General features: G+C 40.7%; 1 protein-coding gene across 2 annotated transcripts in view; it reads right to left on the reverse strand.

Moving 5' to 3' along the window:
- il1rapl1a (interleukin 1 receptor accessory protein-like 1a) overlaps positions 1 to 22266 on the reverse strand; it is a 133740-nt gene that overhangs the window by 98473 nt on the left and 13001 nt on the right. For both annotated transcript variants that reach the window (XM_073845600.1, XM_073845599.1), the window contains exon 2: positions 8566 to 8663. In XM_073845600.1, the coding sequence (XP_073701701.1) occupies positions 8566 to 8650 (85 nt within the window). In that variant the 5' untranslated portion in view covers positions 8651 to 8663. The remainder of the gene's footprint in view (positions 1 to 8565; positions 8664 to 22266) is intronic.

Consider the following 22266-nt stretch of genomic DNA (forward strand, 5'->3'; position numbering starts at 1 on the left):
CCAACAGCGATAAACACTAGAGGCGGTAAAACGGCAAGCACTTGCACTCATGTTCGTAAACAGTTATGATTACAGCTTTATGTTTTACCTTCTGGATGTAACAAGCTTGCTCAGTAGCTTAGCTGACACAGAATTTGACTTACAGTAGGATGCGGAATTCTTAGGTGCGAATCCTGCGGAAAAACATGACTCATGATGAAAGAGGTAAAAGATGAGAGAAAAAAAAACAAGCTTAAATGGCATGCTTGCGATTACGTTTTTGTCACATTCACTTTTGTCCATACTATAGGGTAGGTTTAGGTGTAGTGCAGATGGTACGTTATTTTAAAATGTCACAGAGCATTACAGTTATAGTGCCACTTAACGGACATTTCAAGTAAGAATTGTGGTGACACGTACAAAACCAACGTCACATAAAACGTACCATATGTATGTTCATCTGTTCCGGGAAAAAAGAACAATCTTTTAGTATTTCGCATCTTGCAAAAAAGTTCCCACAGATACGTTTGCTTCATGAGATCAGGTTTGAATCAAGGTTGCTTTTTGGTAACTGACAACATTTGCATTTTGCATTATGCGTTTTGCTGCATCCACACCACTAGGTGTCAGTATAAAAAAGATGACTAGGGCTGGGAAAATAAATTGAGTTGCATGGCGAATTGACAAATTCCTAAACCTAAAATAATCAATCATAAAGTTGAAACAAATTATAAGGTGTTCACAGTGGGTTGTTTACATTAACCTTGTGTCATAAAAGCATTCTAAGCCAAGGTTCAATTACATGACTCTTCATAAGCATTTGAGTGTGCGGTTAAAAACTAGATTAGAGTGCCATCTGCTGCTAAAAACAAAACTTGGAATCGGTTCCAGAGAGAATTGACTCTTGATTGACAGGCAATCTGACCAATCATAATGCAGAATCCGCCATTTTGTCCAACAAACGAATCAGACAGGAGAGTAGATAAACTTTTGGCATCGATTTATCATCGCAGGCCTAAAGACGATTGGTGCAACATAAATAAAAGCTGCATCAGTTCACAAAAACATGGTGGATGCAATGAATGCAACAGTAGTTGACAGTAAATTTGCTGAAATGTTCACTTTAAAAAAAAAATCACTTTTTTTATTATTGACAATATAAATATAAAAATATATAAATATTATAAAAATAGCGAAATCGTATGTACAAAATGCATCAGTATTACAATGGAATGTAATGCATAATAATTCTGTTTACAGCACCATCACAAATCGTATAAAAAAGTACATTAGGATCTTGCTCCGGCCAAATGATTTGAAATTATGACCTCCCAACTCAAATAAATGAACTCCCCAGAAGGACTTAAATGAATCATTTAATATTTTGCATTTTATGGATAAGAATAACAAAACATTGGTGAGGAGGGACCTAGTCAAGACAGATGCTATATTTATTTGATTTAAATCAAAAAGAGGCTGTGAGGGATACATTTACAGTCTGTACAATTGCTGGGTTTATATAAAAACTCTGGGTTAATTCAAAAAAATGGGTTCAAAATCTGAGATCACCTAAGACAGTACAGCCCATTAAACTTACGGCACTTCTGCTCCTCACAGCCAGTTTCATTCACGTCAGATTAAACATGGTGTCTACCCTGACTAAAGTCCATTTGCAAGGTATTTTTGTTTTATGAGGTCTTGCCCTCCCTTGAAATCACCAAAAGTTCTTTTTACAAGCCTAATATGAATATCATCAGCAAAAATCTTGTAAAATGCACCAATGAATCATCTTCAAATCAACTTAAATCATTTCTTTAGAAAAGAACCGTCCCTCTTCCTCTTTAGGGCTGACATTTTCCCCCTCATTTCTCAAATCTCTTTTCATGAATCTGCATTCAAATTTGAGCATCTTCATAATCCATAATGCAAAAGACAATTAGAGCTTGATATTTCATAACCAATCAGAACGTGTCCCTGTTCAATTACAGCTGTGAAGTCCTTTAAAACACATCAAGAGGAATGCATGCTGTGCTGATGAGATGTGTGTTTGTGTCGCTCAAAGTCACGAACACGCACACATTCGCATACACATACTGATGTCTGGGCCATGCCTTGGGCCTCTGCTGAGATGATCAGATGGAAAGGAAAGGAGTTATTATTTCATCTTCAGTATGGAGAGTGATGTTGATGTGTCTGACATTTAATAGTGTCTTTGAAGCTTTGAATTTGCCGCAATACAGTCGGAAGCGTCACTGAGCTGAACATTGCAGAGTTATCGAACAGTCCAATAAAACTCTCTCGCTGGTTTCAACACATTTCTCCATTTCATTAAAGGAATATTACAGGCTACTTTTGGTCTTGGAGAACAACGTGTCAATTTCCACAAATAAGAATTTGCAAAAAATGAAGCTTGTGTTTTTACTAAAGCTGTTATGAGAATTCCGTGTGTTACCTGAATGGTGAAATTGTCTGAATCGTCCTGTTGAGGTGGGACTACTTTTCCGGGTGGACGAACTTCTGGTCATGCAAGTGATGAAATTCCTGTGAGTGCAGTTCCGAACAGTTGCTTGGAATGGAAAACTAGTGTACTGGATACTGCATAAAATGTACAGGATACTGCATACTAATCTTTTTAAGTATATGAACCAGTATGTCATATGTAACTGTGTCACATGGCATTATTACACTGCATGTCTACTTCAGCAGGTGAATTAATTAAACATTTTTAATAAACTGTTGCACAAAAAATGTCTGAGTCTAGCCAGGGCATTCAAAAAATGAGCAAATATTCCTTCTGGTTAAACATCACAGTTAAAATAGAAGGTCAAGTTGAAAAGATTGCATTGTGGGATACCAATGAAATTAAAGATGTTTATTTTAAAGTCCTCATGCAGTCAGTAATTGAATCCTTTTAAAACTCATCTTTGATAATCAAAATGACATATTTAAATGTCAAATTTAAATTATTTAATTTTGCTAACTCAAGTAGTAAGTACTACACAATGGCAAGTGGCAATATTAGATTAATTCTTTATATGTTTAAACCAGAAGCTGATTCTGAAGAAAATGAAGAGCAAATTACATAGGGTCATCTAAGCGTCAACGTATAAGAACAGTAACACATTTTATGTATCGCTCTCTACAACATCAGACACGTAATAGAAACTGATATCATTAGCCTTTGGCTTGACTATGACTGCGTTATAAAACAGCTAATAATGTGTTACTAATCCCAGACAGCAAAAAAAAACAAAAAAAAAAAAACTCTACATCGCAAGTTAACAAGATTTGTTACATGTTTGTGATGGTAGGAAACAAGAGTGGTTGGGATAGTTCACCCAAAAATGAAAATTACCCCATGATTAACTCACCCTCAAGCCATCCTAGGTGTATATACCCTACAGGTGTATTTGTAGCAATAGTCAAAAATACATTGTAGGGGTAAAAATGATCGATTTTTCAAAAATCTTTAGGATATTAAATGAGAAGTTCACTTCCAGAACAAAAATTTACAGATAATTTACTCACCCCCTTGTCATCTAAGATGTTTATGTCTTTCTTTCTTCAGTCACAAAGAAATGTTTTGAGGAAAACATTTCAGGATTTCTCTCCATTTAATGGACTTCTATGGTGCCAGCGAGTTGGAACTTCCAAGATGCAGTTTAAATGCAGCTTCAAATGGCTCTAAACCAGGGGTGCCCAATACGTCGATCGCGATCTACCGGTCGATCGCAAAGGTGGTGTGGGTAGATCGCACGGCATTAATTAGACGTCAAATAAAGTAGACGATCAGCCAATGTAGTCAGCCAATCATCCGTCCTCACTATTAATTTTGTCACTTGATTGACGTACAAGGCAGCCAGTCTAACATCTGTCCTTTTATGACACGAATCACCGCGCATGAACGTGCATACAGCAGCGCCAAGTGGCTGATTCCATTCAGTGCAAGTCATCAGAGTAAAGTAAAGTAGAGTAAAGTAATGACAAAAAAATTTACTTGTATGTAGTTGTATTGTGCAATATGGGTTCATGTAGTTATGCAAACTACACCAACATATAAAGAATTCTCAATATATTCATAAATAAATATATGTTTTGCATTTTTATAGTAGGTAGATCATCTTTGACTTCGTCATTTTATAAGTAGCTCACAAGCCAAAAAAGTGTGGGCACCCCTGCTCTAAACGATCCCAGGAAGAAGGGTCTTATCTAGCGAAACAATTTATATACTTTTTAACCTCAAATGCTTGTCTTGTCTAGCTCTGCGTGTACTCTGTGTATTCCGGTTAAAGACAGTTAGTTAGAAAAATTACGAAAATTGTCGAAAATCTCCCATCTCATTTTCTTCTCCATCTTCAAAATCGTCCTCATCGTTTGCAAAGTACAAAGTAAACGTGCTAAGACAATCAAACGCCCTTTACAGAAAAAAGTAAAACAGCGATGTAGGCCAATTTTGAAGTAGGAGGAGAAAATGAGATGGGTATTTTTCCGACATACCCTAACTGTCTTGAACCGGAATACATAACATACACGCAGAGCTAGATAAGATGAGCATTTGAGGTTAAAAAGTATATAAATTATTATTATTTTTTTAATAACCAATAATTTGGCTAGATAAGACCCTTCTTCCTTGGCTGTGATTGTTTAGAGCCCTTTGAAGGTGCATTTATACTTTTTTTTTAAGTTTTGGAAGTTCAAACTCGGAGGCAACACAGAAGTCCACTATATGGAGAGAAATCCTGAAATGTTTTCCTCAAAAAACATAATTTCTTTACGACTGAAGAAAGAAAGACATCAACATCTTGGATGACAAGGGGGTGAGTAAATTATCTGTACATTTTTGTTGTGGAAGTTAATTAGTAATATGCATTGCTAAGAATTTCTTTTGGAAAACTAGGTGATTTTTTCAATATTTTAATTATTTTGGACCCTCAGATTTCAAATTGTTGTATCTCAGTCAAATATTATCCAATAAAAACATACCATACATCAATGGCAAGCTAATTTATTCATCTTTCATGATGTATAAGTCTTAGTTTAAAAAAATTGACCCTTATGACTGGTTTTGTGGTCCAGGGTGATATATGACTTTCAGACAAATACAATCAGAGTTATATTAAAAAACATCCTGGCTCTTCCAAGCTTTTTAATGGCAGTGAATAGGTGTTGATATTCAATAATCCAATAAAAGTCCAATAAAGTGCATCTATCCATCATAAAAAGTGGTCCACATGGCTCCGGGGGGTTAATAAAGGCCTTCTGAAGTGAATCAATGTGTTTTATAAGAAAAATATTTATATTGAAAACTTTATAAACCAAAATCTCTCATGTGAGTGCCGACAAACGCAGAAGCGCAGTGTAGAGAGCGAAACAAACACCAGTCACAAATTAGAAGTACAAAATGAGGATTTGTAAAGAAAAATGCTGTCGGATTTCCTCCTGAAGCCAAGAGGAGACTGGTTTCCCTCGCTAAACAAAGGAAACTTTGCTTCTTTTGCTCCTGTAAACAAAACTTTGTTCTCATAAGAAGCTTACGCTATGCCTACGTCATCCGCCGGAACCCCACTCTCTCAACAACAGTTAGCGGAAGCTAAACATTACTATTTATAGTTTTAAATATGGATTTTTTCTTAGAAAAAACACATCAATTGTGTTTGATGTTTAAACCCCCCAACCCCCAGAGCCTTGTGGAGTACTTTTTATGATGGATGGACGCAGTTTATTTGACTTCTATTGGACTATTGAATATCAACACCCATTCACTGCCATTATCAATCTTGGAAGAGCCATGACATTTTTAATATAACTCCGATTGTGTTCGTCTGAAAGAAGAAACTCATATACACCAAAAAATTGCTTGAGGGTGAGTCAATCATGATGTAATTTTTTTTAGGTCAACTATACCTTTAAAACACATTTTTAAGTCTGTCTTTGGTACACTTCACTGTTAAAGAGAAAACACTCAGCAATGTTTTCTCAGTTGTTTTTACATTTCCCATTTATTTTTTTACGGAGGAGTGCAGCCAAAATATTATTTGTGGCAATCAACAGCAAGCCACAGATGTTGTCCTCAGACATTCCTATAAGAGTACATCCAGCATGCTTTCATCACACAGCGGTCGGTGGCAGTCCTGCACTGTAATTTTAGAGGGCCTTCAAAAAACCTTTAAAGCACTGTACCTTCAACACCCCCACGGTCAAAAGTCTCTGTAATGCTGTGCTTTAAGTGATCTCAAATGTGTGGATTTCGAGTGTCTTTTCAAGGCTGCATTGAAGTGCGTTCTCATAAGAAGACTGTGCTCTGAAATATGCTTTTTAAAGTCAACATCACATCAAAATGGACTTAAAATTGCACTCAGTAATATTTTTCTCATTAATAAAAGGTTTTACCCCTGCAGAAATGAATATTACTTCTTTACTGAGCAGTTTAAAATCAAGGACACTAACATGACATATTTGCCTTATGAAAGCTGTTTTATTCTAAGGTCATAAAGGTCAGTTTTTTGAAATTGAGATTTATACATCATCTAAAAGCTAAATAAGTAAGCTTTTTGTGTTATGTTAGGACAATATTTGACATGGATACAACTATTTGGAAATCTGGAATGCAAAAGAGGGTGAGGGTGCAAAAGTTTAGTTTAAAGTTGTTCAAATGAAGTTCTTAGCAATGCAGATTACTAATCAAAAATTAAGTTTTGATTTATTTATGGTAGGAAATGTACAAAATATCTTCATGGAACATGATCTTTACTTAATATCCTAATGATTTTTTGATAAAAGAAAAATTTCTAGACAAGTGAAAATTATTGTCTTGTATTCAGAAAGAACAAGTCAAAATGAAGTAAGTTTTTGATTAGAACAAGCAAAATAATCTGCCAATGGGGTAAGCAAAATATTTTTTATTTCAAACAGAAAACAAGATTATTTTGCTTACCCCATTGGCAGATTATTTAGCTTGTTTTGAGCAAAAACTAACTTAATTTCAACTTGTTTTTTCTGAAAACAAAATAATTTTTACTTGTCTAGAAAATCCTTCTTGATTTAAGAATTTTAAGATATTTTGACTGGAAACAAGACAAAAATTCTAAGTAAGAAAAGCATTTTTGCAGTGTTACGACTGGTTTTGTGGTCCAGGGTCACACAGGTTGAGGGCATATGACCAACCTCATTATCTATTCATTATCTTGATAACCTTTTTGTTATCAGATAACCTTTGCTTATGCAAAAAATTGATAGTGGATAACTCTGAACAGCACATTTCAACAATAGAAGGAGTACCTAAAATCTATTCCACTATGGGCCAATTTTAGTCTACCAGTGCAACATAAACTACTGATAATTTCTGAATGTAAGCTTGCAGTCGATTGTAAAAATGGATAGAGTTTTAAGTGGATGAAATAATTGGAATAGTCAAGCAGATCAAAGAAGAAGATCAAGTTATGACATTTTAATTAAAAATCAAGAAGGTCAAAAAAAAGTACATGTCATTCCAAAAAAATCATCTTTTATCATCATTTCATCTTTGAATTGACTTTCCTTGTTGCTTGATGTTGGATTGAATTGCATAACCGAAAACCAAATTGCTCTTTAAGCACTGTTTTAGCAAACACCCATGCAGATCTGGCTCTATTCCGGTACATAACGACCACTTTTCCAATCAAATCAAGTGTTTACGGATAAAATCAACTCCCATTTTACATTTTTTCCACTTGAATATCCCGTTTCAATCGGAAATATGGCTACTTATGGAAGTATAATGGGTTGCAAATGCCATTTCATGCTGACTTTAAGGCAAGATACTGAAGTTGTCCTGAAAAGACTCCCGCCAGTTTCCATCAGACTGTACATAATAACAGTTTCTTTAGCCAACTTTGAAATAGGGTTCATATTTTTAGATCATTTTCAGCGAACACCTTGAGTTTCAGTAATTGAGTAAGTCTGTTTTGTATTGTCATTACGCTACAGGAGAAAAGCGAGGTATCAGGAAATACGAACTTTGTTCCTGAGGAACATCAAACTGAAGCTGAACTCATAACACCTCCCTGCACCTAATTATCTGGAGTACATGGTGGTCTTGGCTCACATTTTGTGCTCTTTTTCCCAGTCAGTCAGTCTCACACACACACACACACACACACACACACACACACACTAACGCACACACATTTTCTCGCTCCCTTAAACACCCACTCACACACACCCTCCCTCACACACATTAGAGTATCACCTCTGACAGATGGGCTGGCACTGCTCTCTTCCCAACCTGTTCTCTGTTGCAAAATGTATGTGTGTATTTACACGTGTTCCCACTTGTGTGTGTGTGCAGTTTGGTGATTATGTACATGCCTACTTGTGCGTAAAGGAAAGCACACATACACACTCACTGTCTCAACACACACGAATGACCTTCACAATCAATGTTGCATTAAATTAAGCTTTAATATGTACAGTCACATGGCCTGTGAGAGCAGTTTAGCATAGCAGCTTTCATTACTCCGTGAAATAATATTTGATGTTACACTTTAATGCGAAGAGCAAGCCCTCTGTGAGTAATGAGAGAGAGAGAGAGACAAAAATTGGACATACCTGAGCCTCTCTTTGACACCACCTTCAGAGTCAGAGACACAGAGACACCGCAGAGCAGGAACAGCACTGGGTTGAGAGCTGTCATCTTCCTCTCCAGCCTGACGGAGACACAGAGAGAAACCTCACATGTCATACAGGCAACATACAACCAAAAGCTACCCACGTCCAGACCAGCGTTTGCTTTTCCGCCAAGCACACAATTTAAAGGTGAAGTGTGTAATTTTGTCTGTGTTAAAACCCAGTAGGCTGACTTCCTGAAGTGGGTAAACACAATGACGCTGTCAAACACTGCTCTGTTTGTTTGAGCGGCCCGGCATTTTAACTTCTGACTCAACCAATGGCATGAATTTGGGGCAGGACTGCTTTTTTGGATCAATAGAAGAGTGTGTTTGAGAAATCTATTTCAAACAGCATTATTATTGCTGTAGACTTAAATTAAACAATACTTTTGAATACTATCAAATACGTCAGTACTGAAATTTCTGATTGGCAATTGTGGCACTCTACCTTTGATTGGCTACAGTGATCATTGCTTAAAGTAGAAGTTTAGTTCCAGAATGAAAATGTCCTGTTAATTCACTCACCCTCATGTCATTCAAGATGTTAATGTCTTTCTTTCTTCAGTCAAAAAGAAATTAAAGTTTTTGAGGAAAATATTTTTTCTCCATACAGTGGACTTCAATGGTGGCCAATGGGTTGAAGGACCAAATTGCAGTTTCAATGTAGCTTCAAAGGGCTCTACACGATCCCAGCTAATGAATAAGGGTATTATGTAATGAAACGGTTTATACTTTTTAACCATAAATGCTCATCTTACTCTAGCTCGACTTTGTAGAGTGACGTAGGCGGAAGTACTGACCCAGTGTTTACAAAGTGAACGCGCAAAGAAAGTCCACCACACTTTCCAAAAAAATTTAAAACAACGTTGGATGTTTTCTGAAGTTGCAGAAGAAAATTAGATGCAGTTTTTCACCCTATCCTACCTTTTTTAACCAAAGTACACAGATAAAAAACCGCGTGTGACTTTTCCAATGTGTTTACACAATGCATGAAGACGTGCATCACAGAGCAGGTGAAAGACACTAGCTCTTTTTATTTTTTTTTAAGAAAATGGCTTTTGCTAGTTAAGACCCTTATTTCTCAGCTGGGATTGTGTAAAGCCCTTTGAAGCTGCACTGAAACTGCAGTTTTGACCTTCAACCCATTGGCTCCCATTGAAGTCCACTATATGGAAAAAAAATCCTGGAATGTTTTCCAAAAACTTTAAGACATGAACATCTTGGATGACATGGGGGTGAGTAAATCATCAGGAAATTTTCATTCCGAAAGTGAACTTCTCTTTTAGTGCTTTTCACCTAGCGTTTACACAGATACACGGGAGCATTTAAAAGCTGTGTCTATTAGCAGATCCATCTATGAGCAAATATATTAGGGATCCACTCATAGACACAGCTTTCAAACTCTTCCGTGTGTATCTGTGTAAGCGCTCTGTGAAGCGATGATCACTGTAGTCAATCAGAGACGTGAACACAATGGCCAATCAGAGGTGTTTAGGAATCCGCTCAACAATGGTCAAAATGCTAGCGGGAAATGCTGGTCTCGTCATTTTTTTTTTTTTTTCACAATTAATATGATGGTTTTCAATATAGACCAGTTTGGTGTTTACAAAGAGTGATGACGTTTTTTGTGGGTGGAGCCAATCTGGTGGCAGTCTATAGAAAACCATGGAATAAAACAATAAAAATGGTAAATTTGAATTTATATTTAAAAATTCTGACTTTATTCTCGCAATTCCCAGAATATATATCACAATTCTGATAAGAAAAAATAACTCATTTTTTGAGTTTATATCTTAAACTTCTTAAACCCTCAGAATGGACAAACTTGCTATTGTTGAGTTAAATCGAGTTATAAAGTCCGAAATACGAGATATAAACTTGCACTTACAAAAAAAGTCAGAATTGTAAGATAAAATAGGTTAATGTAAAATATAGATTTAAATAATATTTAATTTCATGTAACTGTAGGGCTTATATAATGTGTTCCCTATGAACTGGATATGAATATTATGTAGACTTTGTTTAAATCAAATTTGTGCTTTAACAAAAGAGTAATCATCGCAGGGTTTCATCCATTAGTCTGTCCGTTTAAGCGTCTGCGTATAGTTTCAAATGGCGTTTTTGACAACTGTATTCTAGAAAAATTATTTGCATTCCAGTTCTGATATCCAAAGGCAAAACAATATATTTTTTTCTCTTATTCCATGGATTTTACCCGTTTCCCTGCACTTGTTACCAGTGGGTTTTTTTCACCACACGGCGTGTGCAGCTGCAAGTGGCGTAACTGTGACGTCCACTCCAAATTAGTCTATACCTAAAATGGATAGTTCCGATTCTTTATTATGATTGCCAGAACCGCATTCGAAGACATTGTAAAATACTCTATAAACACACACATGTGACCTCATTACATCAGTATTACTGCACCACTGTATCTGTGTTGCTTGCCAATCAGAAGAACTGTTATAAATTCATACATTTTTGTTGCTTTGTGTTTATTTCATGCCAGATATAACAACGTCCCTTAGCTGTTCTAAAAATCAGAATAAACCATCACTTCTTGGGGCTTATTGCTTTATAACACCCCTCAGAACACCTTAGCAACCACATAGCAACATAATAATAATAAAAAACACTTAGAATAGCAACCACCCACTCGCATTTTATTCAGAAATGTACAAATCTAGTTAGTCATACTGACCACATAGCAACACTCAGAATACCTTAGCAGCTACACAGCAACCTTGATTATGATTGAACTGATCAAAATGAGTTCAACCCACTAAAATCACTCAGAAAACCTTAACAACTGCCCACCACCCCATGCACTGTGTTCAGTAAACATACAAATTTAGATGTTTATATTGACAAATGACAATACTAATTAAATGACTATTTTGCCTAGCTGTGGAATTTGTTTTGAAAATGACAGAAATTCAATTTTTGCCCTTAGAGGTAGTACAAACCTTTGAAAAGCAGAAACATACAAATTTACTGTAGTTGTTTATACTGACAAGTGTTGTCACGATACTAAACTTATTGATTTTTAACAAATTTTGACACCACAGGGGAAACAACTGCCACAATAGGGGGCAAAAAATATGAACAGTATCCAAGGAAATTTCGTTTTAACCACAATGTAAATCAACTGAGCTCTGAGGGGATTATATAATAATATTAACATTAATAATAGCAATGATAATCATCATCATCATCATCTTTATTGTTATAATACAACTGCACTGTAAAGTAACACATATTGATATTGAGTGAATATATGCATAATTAAATCATATTTAAATATACTAATCAAAGCAATACATAATATTTTATAATGCAAATGGCAAATGCGCCCCAAATATGTGACCCTGTACCACAAAACCAGTCATAAGCTGAATAAATAAGCTTTCCATTGATGCATGGTTTGGATAGGACAATATTTGGCCGAGATACAACTATTACAAGTTCTTAGCAATGCATATTACTAATCAAAAATTAAGTTTTGATATATTTACACTAGGAAATTTACAAAATATCTTTATAAAACTTGATTTTTACTTAATATCCTAATGATTTTTGGCATTAAAGAAAATTTTTATAATTTTGACCCATACAATGTATTTTTGATTATTGCTACAAATATACCCATGCTACTTTAAGGAGTAGTTCACTGTCAGAATAAAGATTTACAGATAATGTACTCACCCCCTTGTCATCCAAGACATCCTTCAAATGGCTCTAAACGATTCCAGCCGAGGAAAGAAGGGTCTTATCTAGCAAAACGATTGGTTATTTTAAAAAAACTATTACAATTTATATACTTTTTAACCTCAAACGCTCATCTTATCTATGTATGTACACTGTGTAGAGATTAAAAAGTATATAAATTGTAAATGTTTTTAGAAAAAAGCTGATCGTTTCGCTAGATAAGACCCTTCTTCCTCAGCTGGGATCGTTTAGAGCCCTTTGAAGCTGCATTTAAACTGCACTTTGAAAGTTCAAACTCGGGGGGCACCATTGAAATCCATTATATGGAGAGAAATCCTGAAATGTTTTCCTCAAAAAACATAATTTCTTTACGACTGAAGAAAGAAAGACATGAACATCTTGACATGACAAGGGGGTGAGTACATTATCTGTACATTTTTGTTCTGAAAGTGAACTACTCCTTTAAAGCAACACTAAGTAACTTTTCCCTCAACGCTCCCTCTACAGGTTAGAAGCGGAATTGTCCATTACCGATGTCGTAAATAATTTAGCCTACCGTCGCATCACATGCACGTTATTTGTTTGGAGGCTATCCAGGACCGGCTTTGGAAATAACGATGTCCAGTGACAAGGTAGAGTATGTTGTATGACTTTATAAAATTATGAAAACCCTTTGTGAAGCCTGCCGTAAAGCAAGTCGCATTTGTAGTCTCATTTGAACTACAAAACCGCGACCCGACGACCCAAACTTACATAGTGCTGTTATGGCCGATAGAGGGTCGCAAAGCGAATACGAAAGTGCCGTTTCACCCTGTTATGAGTTGATGAACCACTGACACGAGTTCGGAAACATTATTTTAAGGTAAAAACGTACTCGGTTACTTTCGTAACCTCGGTTCCCTGAGATACGGGAACGAGTACTGCGTCGTAAGACGCTTATGGGAAAAGCTCCTTTTCTCCTGAGACTGAAGCATTTCAATAACGCAGTGTAACTGCACGGCCATTGGTTCGTGCAGTGTTAAAGAAACGAACCAATGGCTCGGCAGCGGAGATGCACAAACCTATGGTGATGATTCGCGCCCGATCGCGCCAAAAGGGGCGGAGGATCTGGCTATATAAGCGAGCATTTCGCCATAGGGAACTCAGGTACTTCGACTGAAGCGACGACTGAGTCGTGCAGCTACCTAGCACGGCCAGCAACGCAGTACTCGTTCCCGTATCTCAGGGAACCGAGGTTACGAAAGTAACCGAGTACGTTCCCTTTCGATACTTTCACTCGTACTGCGTCGTAAGACGCTTATGGGGAACCAGTACAATCCCGCCGTTGCTAAGGTAGAGGAACGACTGACATGACCCTAGCACTAAAGTACCAATAAGGGCCAATTTGTTCCATCAGATAGCCTGATAAACGTCCGTTCCAAGGAATAAGTACAACTTGGAGCTCCACAGAGGCCAAGGTGCACCATACATAACATACTGGTAACAGACATACCACTATGCGGAAAGGACCCGAGTCTGTAAGACTGGAACATCCAGATTATAGAATCTAGCAAATGTGGACGGTGAGGCCCAGCCTGCCGCCGCACAAATTTCTGCAATAGAAACCCCGCTAGACCACTCCCAGGACGAGGCGATGCCCCTCGTCGAATGGGCCCTTACTCCCATGGGACATTGTAGGCCCAGAGAAGAGTAAGCCAGTGTGATGGCTTCTACAATCCATTTGGATAATCTCTGTTTTGTGACCGAAAACCCCTTGGTGCGGCCACCAAAACACACAAACAGCTGTTCTGACTGCCTGAAAGGAGCAGAACGCTCTATATAACATCTCAGAGCCCTGACGGGGCAGAGAGGGTTAAATCCCTGGTCTTGCTCCGTAGGGGGAAGAGCCAAAAGGGAAATAATTTGGTCTCTAAAAGGTGTAGAGAGACTTTTGGGAACATACCCATATCTTGGCTTCAGGATGACCTTAGAGTCATTTGGCCCGAACTCCAAGCAAACGGGGCTCACAGAGAGCGCCTGTAAGTCACCCATGCGTTTGACTGATGCTAATGCCAATAGCAGGGCAGTCTTCAACGTCAGGGGGCGAAGGCCTATGGACTGAAGCGGTTCAAAGGGAGGGTCTTTCAAGGTCCTCAACACTGTGGGTAAGTCCCAAGACGGGACCGTGACGGGGCGAGGAGGATTAAGCCGCCTTGACCCCTTTAAAAAACGAACGACCAAGTCGTTCCTTCCCACAGATTGACCGTTTACAATCTATACCACTATAGCTGCAACATAGACCTTGAGCGTAGAAGGGGATCTCCCCTTATCCAACAGCTCTTGCAGGAAGGACAATATCACTGATATGTCACATGAAATTGGGTCTGCACCGCGGGTGGAACACCAGGCGGAAAAGACAGACCACTTGAGATCGTAGAGCCGCCTCGTAGAGGGTGCTCTAGCTTGTGAAATAGTACTCAAAACCGACTCAGGGAGACTTAAAGGCTCCCGTCTAGAGCCCAAACGTGCAGCGCCCACAATTCCGGTTGGGGGTGCCATATCGTTCTGTTCGCCTGTGTTAAGAGATCTCGTCTCAGTGGCACGGGCCATGGTGCTTTTGAAAGCAGCCGGGGAAGATCTGGAAACCAATGCTGGTTCTGCCAGAATGGAGCCACTAACAGGACTTTGAGTTTCTGTTCCCGCACTCGTCTGATGACCTGTGGTAGCAGAGCGATCGGAGGGAACGCGTATAACAGGAGATTGGGCCATTCTTGGGTCAATGCGTCCTGTTCCTTCGAAAAATAAATTGGGCAGTGATGATTGTCTTTTGAGGCGAAAAGATCCACTCGCGCCTTGCCAAAGACAGCCCATATTTGCTGAACCGTATGAGGGTGAAGCATCCATTCGTCTGAGGAGACGTTGCTCCGAGACAACATGTCTGCTCCCTGGTTCAGTTTGCCTGGCACATGCGTCGCTCTCAGAGAGCGGAAGTGCAGCTGAGCCCATATCAGGAGACGTTCTACCATCGTAAATAAACGTCTCGACGAGAGGCCCCCTTGGTGATTTATGAAGGACACCACTGTCATGCTGTCTGAACGGACTAAGACATGGTGTCCTTTCAGGACAGGTAGAAGGGTGTGAAGGCCTAAACACACTGCTAGCATTTCCAAGCAGTTGATGTGAAGGCGACTCTCCGCTTTTGACCATAGGCCGAAAGCAGGCTGGCCGTCGCACAGCGCCCCCCAACCTAAGTTGGAGGCGTCTGTTGAGACTGCCTTCCTTCTGACTACCAAGTCCAGGGGAACGCCCTGTTCCATCCATTGAGCGCACCTCCAAGGAGCTAGGGCTGCTATACAGGCCCGATCTACCTTGATGCGTTGGCGTCCTAAACGCCAGGCTTGAGGAGGAACCTTTGGTTTCAGCCAGAACTGCAGGGGGCGCATTTGAAGCAGACCCAACTGAAGTACTGGAGATGCTGAGGCCATAAGGCCGAGCATCTTCTGAAAAATCTTGAGTGGGCGAAGGGCTCCGATTTTGAAGGAAGCCGCGAGCCTGCGAATGGCTTGGGCTCTCTGCGGCGCAACTGTAGCCTTCATTTGACATGAGTCGAAAACTGCTCCCAGGAACGCAATGCGTTGGCTGGGAGACAGCATGCTCTTGGCGAAATTGACCTTGAGTCCTAGGAACTCTAAGTGGCTGAGGATTAAGGATCTGTGGTGCATTAGCTCGTTCTCTGACTGGGCTAGAATGAGCCAGTCGTCTAGATAGTTTAGGACGCGAATTCCCATCTGTCTCAGAGGGGAAAGTGCTGCGTCCATGCACTTTGTAAACGTGCGAGGAGCTAACGACAGTCCGAACGGAAGGACTGTATATTGATATGCCACTCCCTCGAAGGCGAATCTCAAGAATTGCCTGTGATGGGGGGCTATCTGAATATGGAAGTATGCATCCTTCAGATCCAGTGAACAAAACCAGTCCCCCTTGCGTATCTGCGAGAGGATCTGTTTTAGTGTAAGCATTCTGAACGGCCGTCTCATGAGGGCGCGATTCAGCTGTCTGAGATCGAGGATGGGTCGTAGACCGCCATCCTTCTTTGGAACGAGGAAGTAACGGCTGTAGAAACCTGACTCGCTCTGTGTTGGGGGGACCGTTTCCACGGCGCCCTTGGCCAACAGATTCTTTACCTCTAATCGCAAGACGTCTGCGTCTTTGTTGCGAACTGAGGTGGTGATCACACCATGAAAGCGAGGAGGTCTTCGAGCGAACTGGAGTACATAACCTCGTTCTATTATACCCAAAACCCATTTTGACACACCGGGGATGGCTTGCCACGCCACGGATCGTGTTGCCAGGGGCTGTAAAGGTTCGCACAGCTGTGTGCTGTCTGAAAGCATTGGAAGAGGAAATTTGCTCTTTTTTTGAAAATGTTTGTTTTTTATTTGTTCCGCTATCACAGCGGTTTGCTGTAAGGGCGCTGATACAAAGGGCCCGTGAGTTACAGCTAAATTGTTCACAAACATGTGTCCCTTTACACTCAGAACAGAACGGGGTGTAAAAGGGTTCAAAAAAGGCACTTTGGGGGCTGGTCCGGCTGCTGCGAGACTTGGCCCCTCCCTCTTCCTGCTGCTGGGATCAGGAAGACGCTGGCGGCGCCTGGTCCAACACCACTCTTGGCCGAGGTCCCTGGCGCTTAGGGAAGGGGAAGCGCTTGGCCGAGCGTGATCGCGGACGGAGCTCCGTCTGAGGAGCTGGTTGTGCAGCTGGGGGCGTGGCTTTTGCAGGCTGCTGAGTCGGCGCCGGCTTGGGGCGACTAGGAGCCGCTGCAGAGCTAGAGCGTTTAGGCAGGAAGTGTCGCATGGCTTGGGACGACTTCTGCGCTGCAGTGAAGCGCTCCGCGAAACCTTCCACAGCTGGACCAAACAGGCCGGTCGGCGAGATGGGGGAGTCAAGGAAAGCGACCTTATCCGCGTCTTTGATCTCCGTTAAGTTGAGCCATAAGTGGCGCTCCAGCACCACCAAACTGGCCATCGATCGCCCGATTGCCTGAGCCGTCATCTTAGTGGCGCGTAACGCCAAGTCCGTAGCGCTGCGGATTTCTCTGAGCGGAGAATCATCCAGGCCCAACTCGTCCAGCCCGCGGCGGAGTTTTGCTTGGTACACCTGGAGTACCGCCATTGAGTGAAGCGCTGAAGCTGCCTGTCCAGCAGACGAGTACGCTCGTCCAGCGAGGGTAGAGGTCGTCCTGCAGGGCTTGGACGGGTGTGACGCCCTAGCCTTCCAGCCGATAGCGGTGGGCGGGCAAAGGTGCGCAGCAACAGACTCGTCCAGCGGGGGCAGCTTCTCGTAGCCCTTTTCCTCGGCGCCATCAACCGTAGTGAGGGCAGTAGAAGAGGAAGTGTGAAGGCGGGCGGAGTATGGAGCACGCCAGGACTTGGATATTTCGTCGTGGACTTCGGGGAAGAATGGTGAAGCTCGCTGACGAGGGGCTTGGCGGCGCCCCGGCAGGAACCATTCATCCAATCGGCTCCTAGAGGGTTCCTCGGGAGGAGACCACTGTAAATCCAGCTCTTCGACAGCTTTAGATAGGATGCGGAAGAGTTCGGCATCCATACCGGCGCTGGCGGCACTGGGTTGCGTAGACGGCAAGGGGGCGGGGTCGTGAGAAGAGCCCGACAACTCCTCCGCGTCAGACGCGGCCAATGACATGCTGTCATCTTCACATTCGCTTCCTCCAAATGAAACCAGATCGCTCGCAGCCGCGGAGGGACGCTGGTCAGGATGAAGGAAGAGAACTGGCGATTCCTCTCCATGGGGTGAGGGCGAGGCACGCGGGGTCTGAGCCGGCGTGAGCTCGTCTGTCACCAACCTCTGAGCTCTCTTGCCCCGCTGCTTCTTCCTAGCAGGCTCTTGCGAGGAAGGAAGCGGGAGGACGCGAGAGGCGGCATCGCTTTCTGAAAAGAAAGCTAGCCGTGAGCGGAGGGAAGTGAGACTCATATTCCCACAATGGGAACATTCCGTCTCAGTGAGTGCAGACTCGGCGTGGGCGTGACCCAGACACGAGACGCACTCAGCGTGAGAGTCAGCAGCGTGCAGAGGGGCTCTGCACGAGCGACAATGACGCCGTGGCATTTGAAACAACGCCGTTAGAAATTTGCTCTTTGAAAATTGCTCTTTAAGTGTCGCCGGATAGCAGCAGGGGATCAGCTCCGTAGCGTCAGTCCGTCGAGCAGTGAGAATCCGCTGCGAGGCTCGTCCACGGCGAAGAAGAGGCTTTCTTGAGCGAAGTCTGCGTAGTCAGTCTCTGCGAAGATCAGAAGTCGTCGCTGAAGAAGAAGGATCTGAGTTCCCTATGGCGAAATGCTCGCTTATATAGCCAGATCCTCCGCCCCTTTTGGCGCGATCGGGCGCGAATCATCACCATAGGTTTGTGCATCTCCTCTGCCGAGCCATTGGTTCGTTTCTTTAACACTGCACGAACCAATGGCCGTGCAGTTACACTGCGTTATTGAAATGCTTCAGTCTCAGGAGAAAAGGAGCTTTTCCCATAAGCGTCTTACGACGCAGTACGAGTGAAAGTATCGAAAGGGAACAACTCTTTAGTGTTGACAATTCCGCTTCCAACCTGTAGAGGGAGCGTTGAGGGAAAAGTTACTTAGTGTTGCTTTAAAGGTTGTATCAGCGATTTCTAGCCTAAAACATAAAGTGTCGATTTCAGCTGACCTTTCATCACGATCCGCTCGCTGCCTGCCCCATAAATTGTCTGTGAAAAAACCGCGTCTCTCTGGTCAGCCTAGGGTCCGAGATATGCCAAAAAAAACAATCGGCGCTATCAACACACCACAGATAACCAAACAGTGTTCCAACCAATCAGCGTCAGGGGTTTGGTGTTGTGGACTTTCCTACTGGTGCAGGGATGTGAGGGAGGCGGAGCGAAAGTCCACAACACCAAATCCCTGACGCTGATTGGTTGGAACACTGTTTGTTTTTGTGTGGAAAGGTTGGTAGTACCGATTGTTTTTTTGGCATATCTCGGACCCTAGGCTGACCAGAGAGACGCGGTTTTTTCACAGACAATTTATGGGGCAGGCAGCGAGCGGATCCTGAAGAAAGGTAAGCTGAAATTGACACTTATGTTTTAGGCTAGAAATCGCTGATACAACCTTTAAGACTGGCTTTGTGGTCCAGGGTCACATATATGTTTGGATGTATTTATAATAACTTTCTGCTCTCCTTATACTCCCTCTATGTACAAAGTACCAGCAATAATGTGTAAAGTCTGCAGAATTTAATTTCTCTGGAATTCAGACATTTTTGCCATCTTACTTTCCCCATATATATGTATATGTGTGATACAAAGCTAAGAGAGATACAATCTTCAAGCGTTTCTTTCTTGGTCAAATCATATTAAAGTATGACTTCTTCATATTTTATCTGATTTTTCTGCCTTCCCACGAAGCCACTCAATCACCTGAGTTCTGTGTTCATATTTGAAATCTATTTTAATCTCTGTTTGCTGTCTGTGCACAACATCCACACAGTTCTCCCATCGGACAGGTTATAGAAGCCTCTTTTCAAACCATTCCCATTGCAGAATAAACACACACTGATTTCGTTGTCTCCTCTCCTTTCATGGGTGTTTCTAAAGCTCAAATGTTTGAGTAATGTAGGACACGCATGATTATTAAAAAGAACTCTGGGTGTGTAACATTTTAAGAGAATTAATTAACAAACTCATTAACAAAGAGGTCAGAACTAAAAAAAAAGATACGCAGTAATGATTTAGTGTATTCATCTCCTTTTAAAGTGTAAGAACAAATGATGAGAGCGATCAGAGGCCAGCTCGATATCTGAATGCTACGTGCAAGCGCCTGAAGTCTATTGAATCGAAATTTGACTGAAATATTAATTAATAACGAGGCACAGAGTTTGGTAACCAGATTGAAAGGCAAATATATGGATGGTTAACAAGGAACATCAAGATTTAACCCTCCTGTTACCCTAAAATCCGCCAACACCTTTTTTCCACTGGGGTCAATTTGACCCCAGCAATTTAAAACCTCCAGAATATGTTTTTTTTTTTTTGCTAAAATGTTAGTATCAGGTAATTGATGTCTTTGTTGACTACTTAACACTCTGAAACACCCCCCCCCCCCACTTTTACTGTCAAACACCTGTGACAAAATCTCACTGACAGAGAACCTTTGCTTAGAGGCCATTTTCAATTGAGAGAGCAATTCAATTGACAGTGGTTCTCGCAATACAACAGGTATGGTTGTGTTAGTTTTTATTTTTATTTTTATTATACTTAACATATAAAATTATAGTGCATATTATAAAATCTTAGCATGTTATAGTGACCTCAATATCACCCAAAACAAATGTGTGTAAATTTTTTATATTTCTTATTTTTTTTTACAGCTAAAAGACCCTGGGGTTAAGGTAAATAATTCATTACAGGATAAGGCAAAGAGTGTATTTTTACGCGTTTAGCTTTTTGCAATTAATATAAATAGCCCTATGTGTAACAAATACATTTGTCAAAACACAAGTACTACATATACATGTCAAGCACTCATAATCACCTCTGTTTATGGTTTTATTTGAAGTCTCCAGTTGATAAAGCACCTTAACATCATTTCAGGTTCATAATTCATTTCACAGTCCTGTCACATGACTCCCCCATGATGCACTGCTTCTGTCACTTCAATGCAGACCTCTAAATTACGCCCTGCAGCTATACAGTATTCTTGGAATTCCCTCCAAGACTTGTTATATCAAATCAAATAACACCTATATTCCCTGCTTCCCGTCTTTTTTTCAAATAATTAATGTAAACTTAATAAGTGTGTGCAAACCATTCCTCTTCATCCGTAATTATCTTACAATAACATTCTACTGATGATGAATTGCATGCCAAATTCAGACACTGGAAGGCCTAAATCCCATCAGGAACAGTAGCATTTGAGAGGTTAATAGACTTTATTTTGTGTGTGTGTGGGAGTGTTTGTGTGTCCGTGTGTGTGTGTGTGTGTGTGTGTGTGTGTGTGTGTGTGTGTGTGTGCGTTAAAAAGGCAAAGGGGCGAAAGGGAGAGAGTGCTCTTGTGATCTCTTTAAAGGGCTTATCATCCCTCTCCCACACATAATCTCAGGGTTCTGAGAGAGGAGAGAGAGACAGAGAAAAAAAATGAGAAAAGGTAGAATATAAAGATTTCACATTTTCACAGCCACCAGTTAATGCGTATGAGATCACTTATTACGGCTCTAATTAAAGGGATAGTTCACTCAAAAATGAAAATTCTGTCAACATTTACTCATCCTCATGCTGTTCCAAACCCGAATGACTTTCTTTCCTCTGTGAAACACAAAAAGTACATTTCATAGGACTATTCTGGAACAGACCCATTTAGGCAATTGACTGAAAAAATCTTGACATTCGCCCTTGGATGTTTTCATCCAGGAAGCAGCTATTTCTAAATTGTGAATTAATCGTTCTTTCACGTCAGATCTCTTCAATGAATTGGTTAATCCAGTGAACAAAAAATGATTCGTTCACAAATCTGACTGATATGGTCAATTCAGCTCGCTCAATGAATCACAACTTCAATCTGTTCGTCACATCATATGGGCTACTTTTTATGGGATATTTTTGACACTTTTATGATGCTTTATCATCCATTTTAGAGCTTAAAAGTTCTAGTCCACATTTGTGACCCTGGACCATAAAACCAGTCTTAAGTAGCACGGGTGTATTTGTAGTAATAGCCAAAAATACATAGTGTGGGTCAAAATTATACATTTTTCATTATGCCAAGAAATCATTAGGACATGAAGTAAAGATTACGTTGAATGAAGATATTTTGTAAATTTCCTAGCGTAATTATATCAAAACGTAATTTTTGATTAGTAATATACATTGCTAGGAACTTTATTTGGTCAACTTTAAAGGTGATTTTCT

This window comes from Garra rufa, chromosome 8 (assembly GCF_049309525.1).
Source record: "Garra rufa chromosome 8, GarRuf1.0, whole genome shotgun sequence".
NCBI lineage: Eukaryota > Metazoa > Chordata > Actinopteri > Cypriniformes > Cyprinidae > Garra > Garra rufa.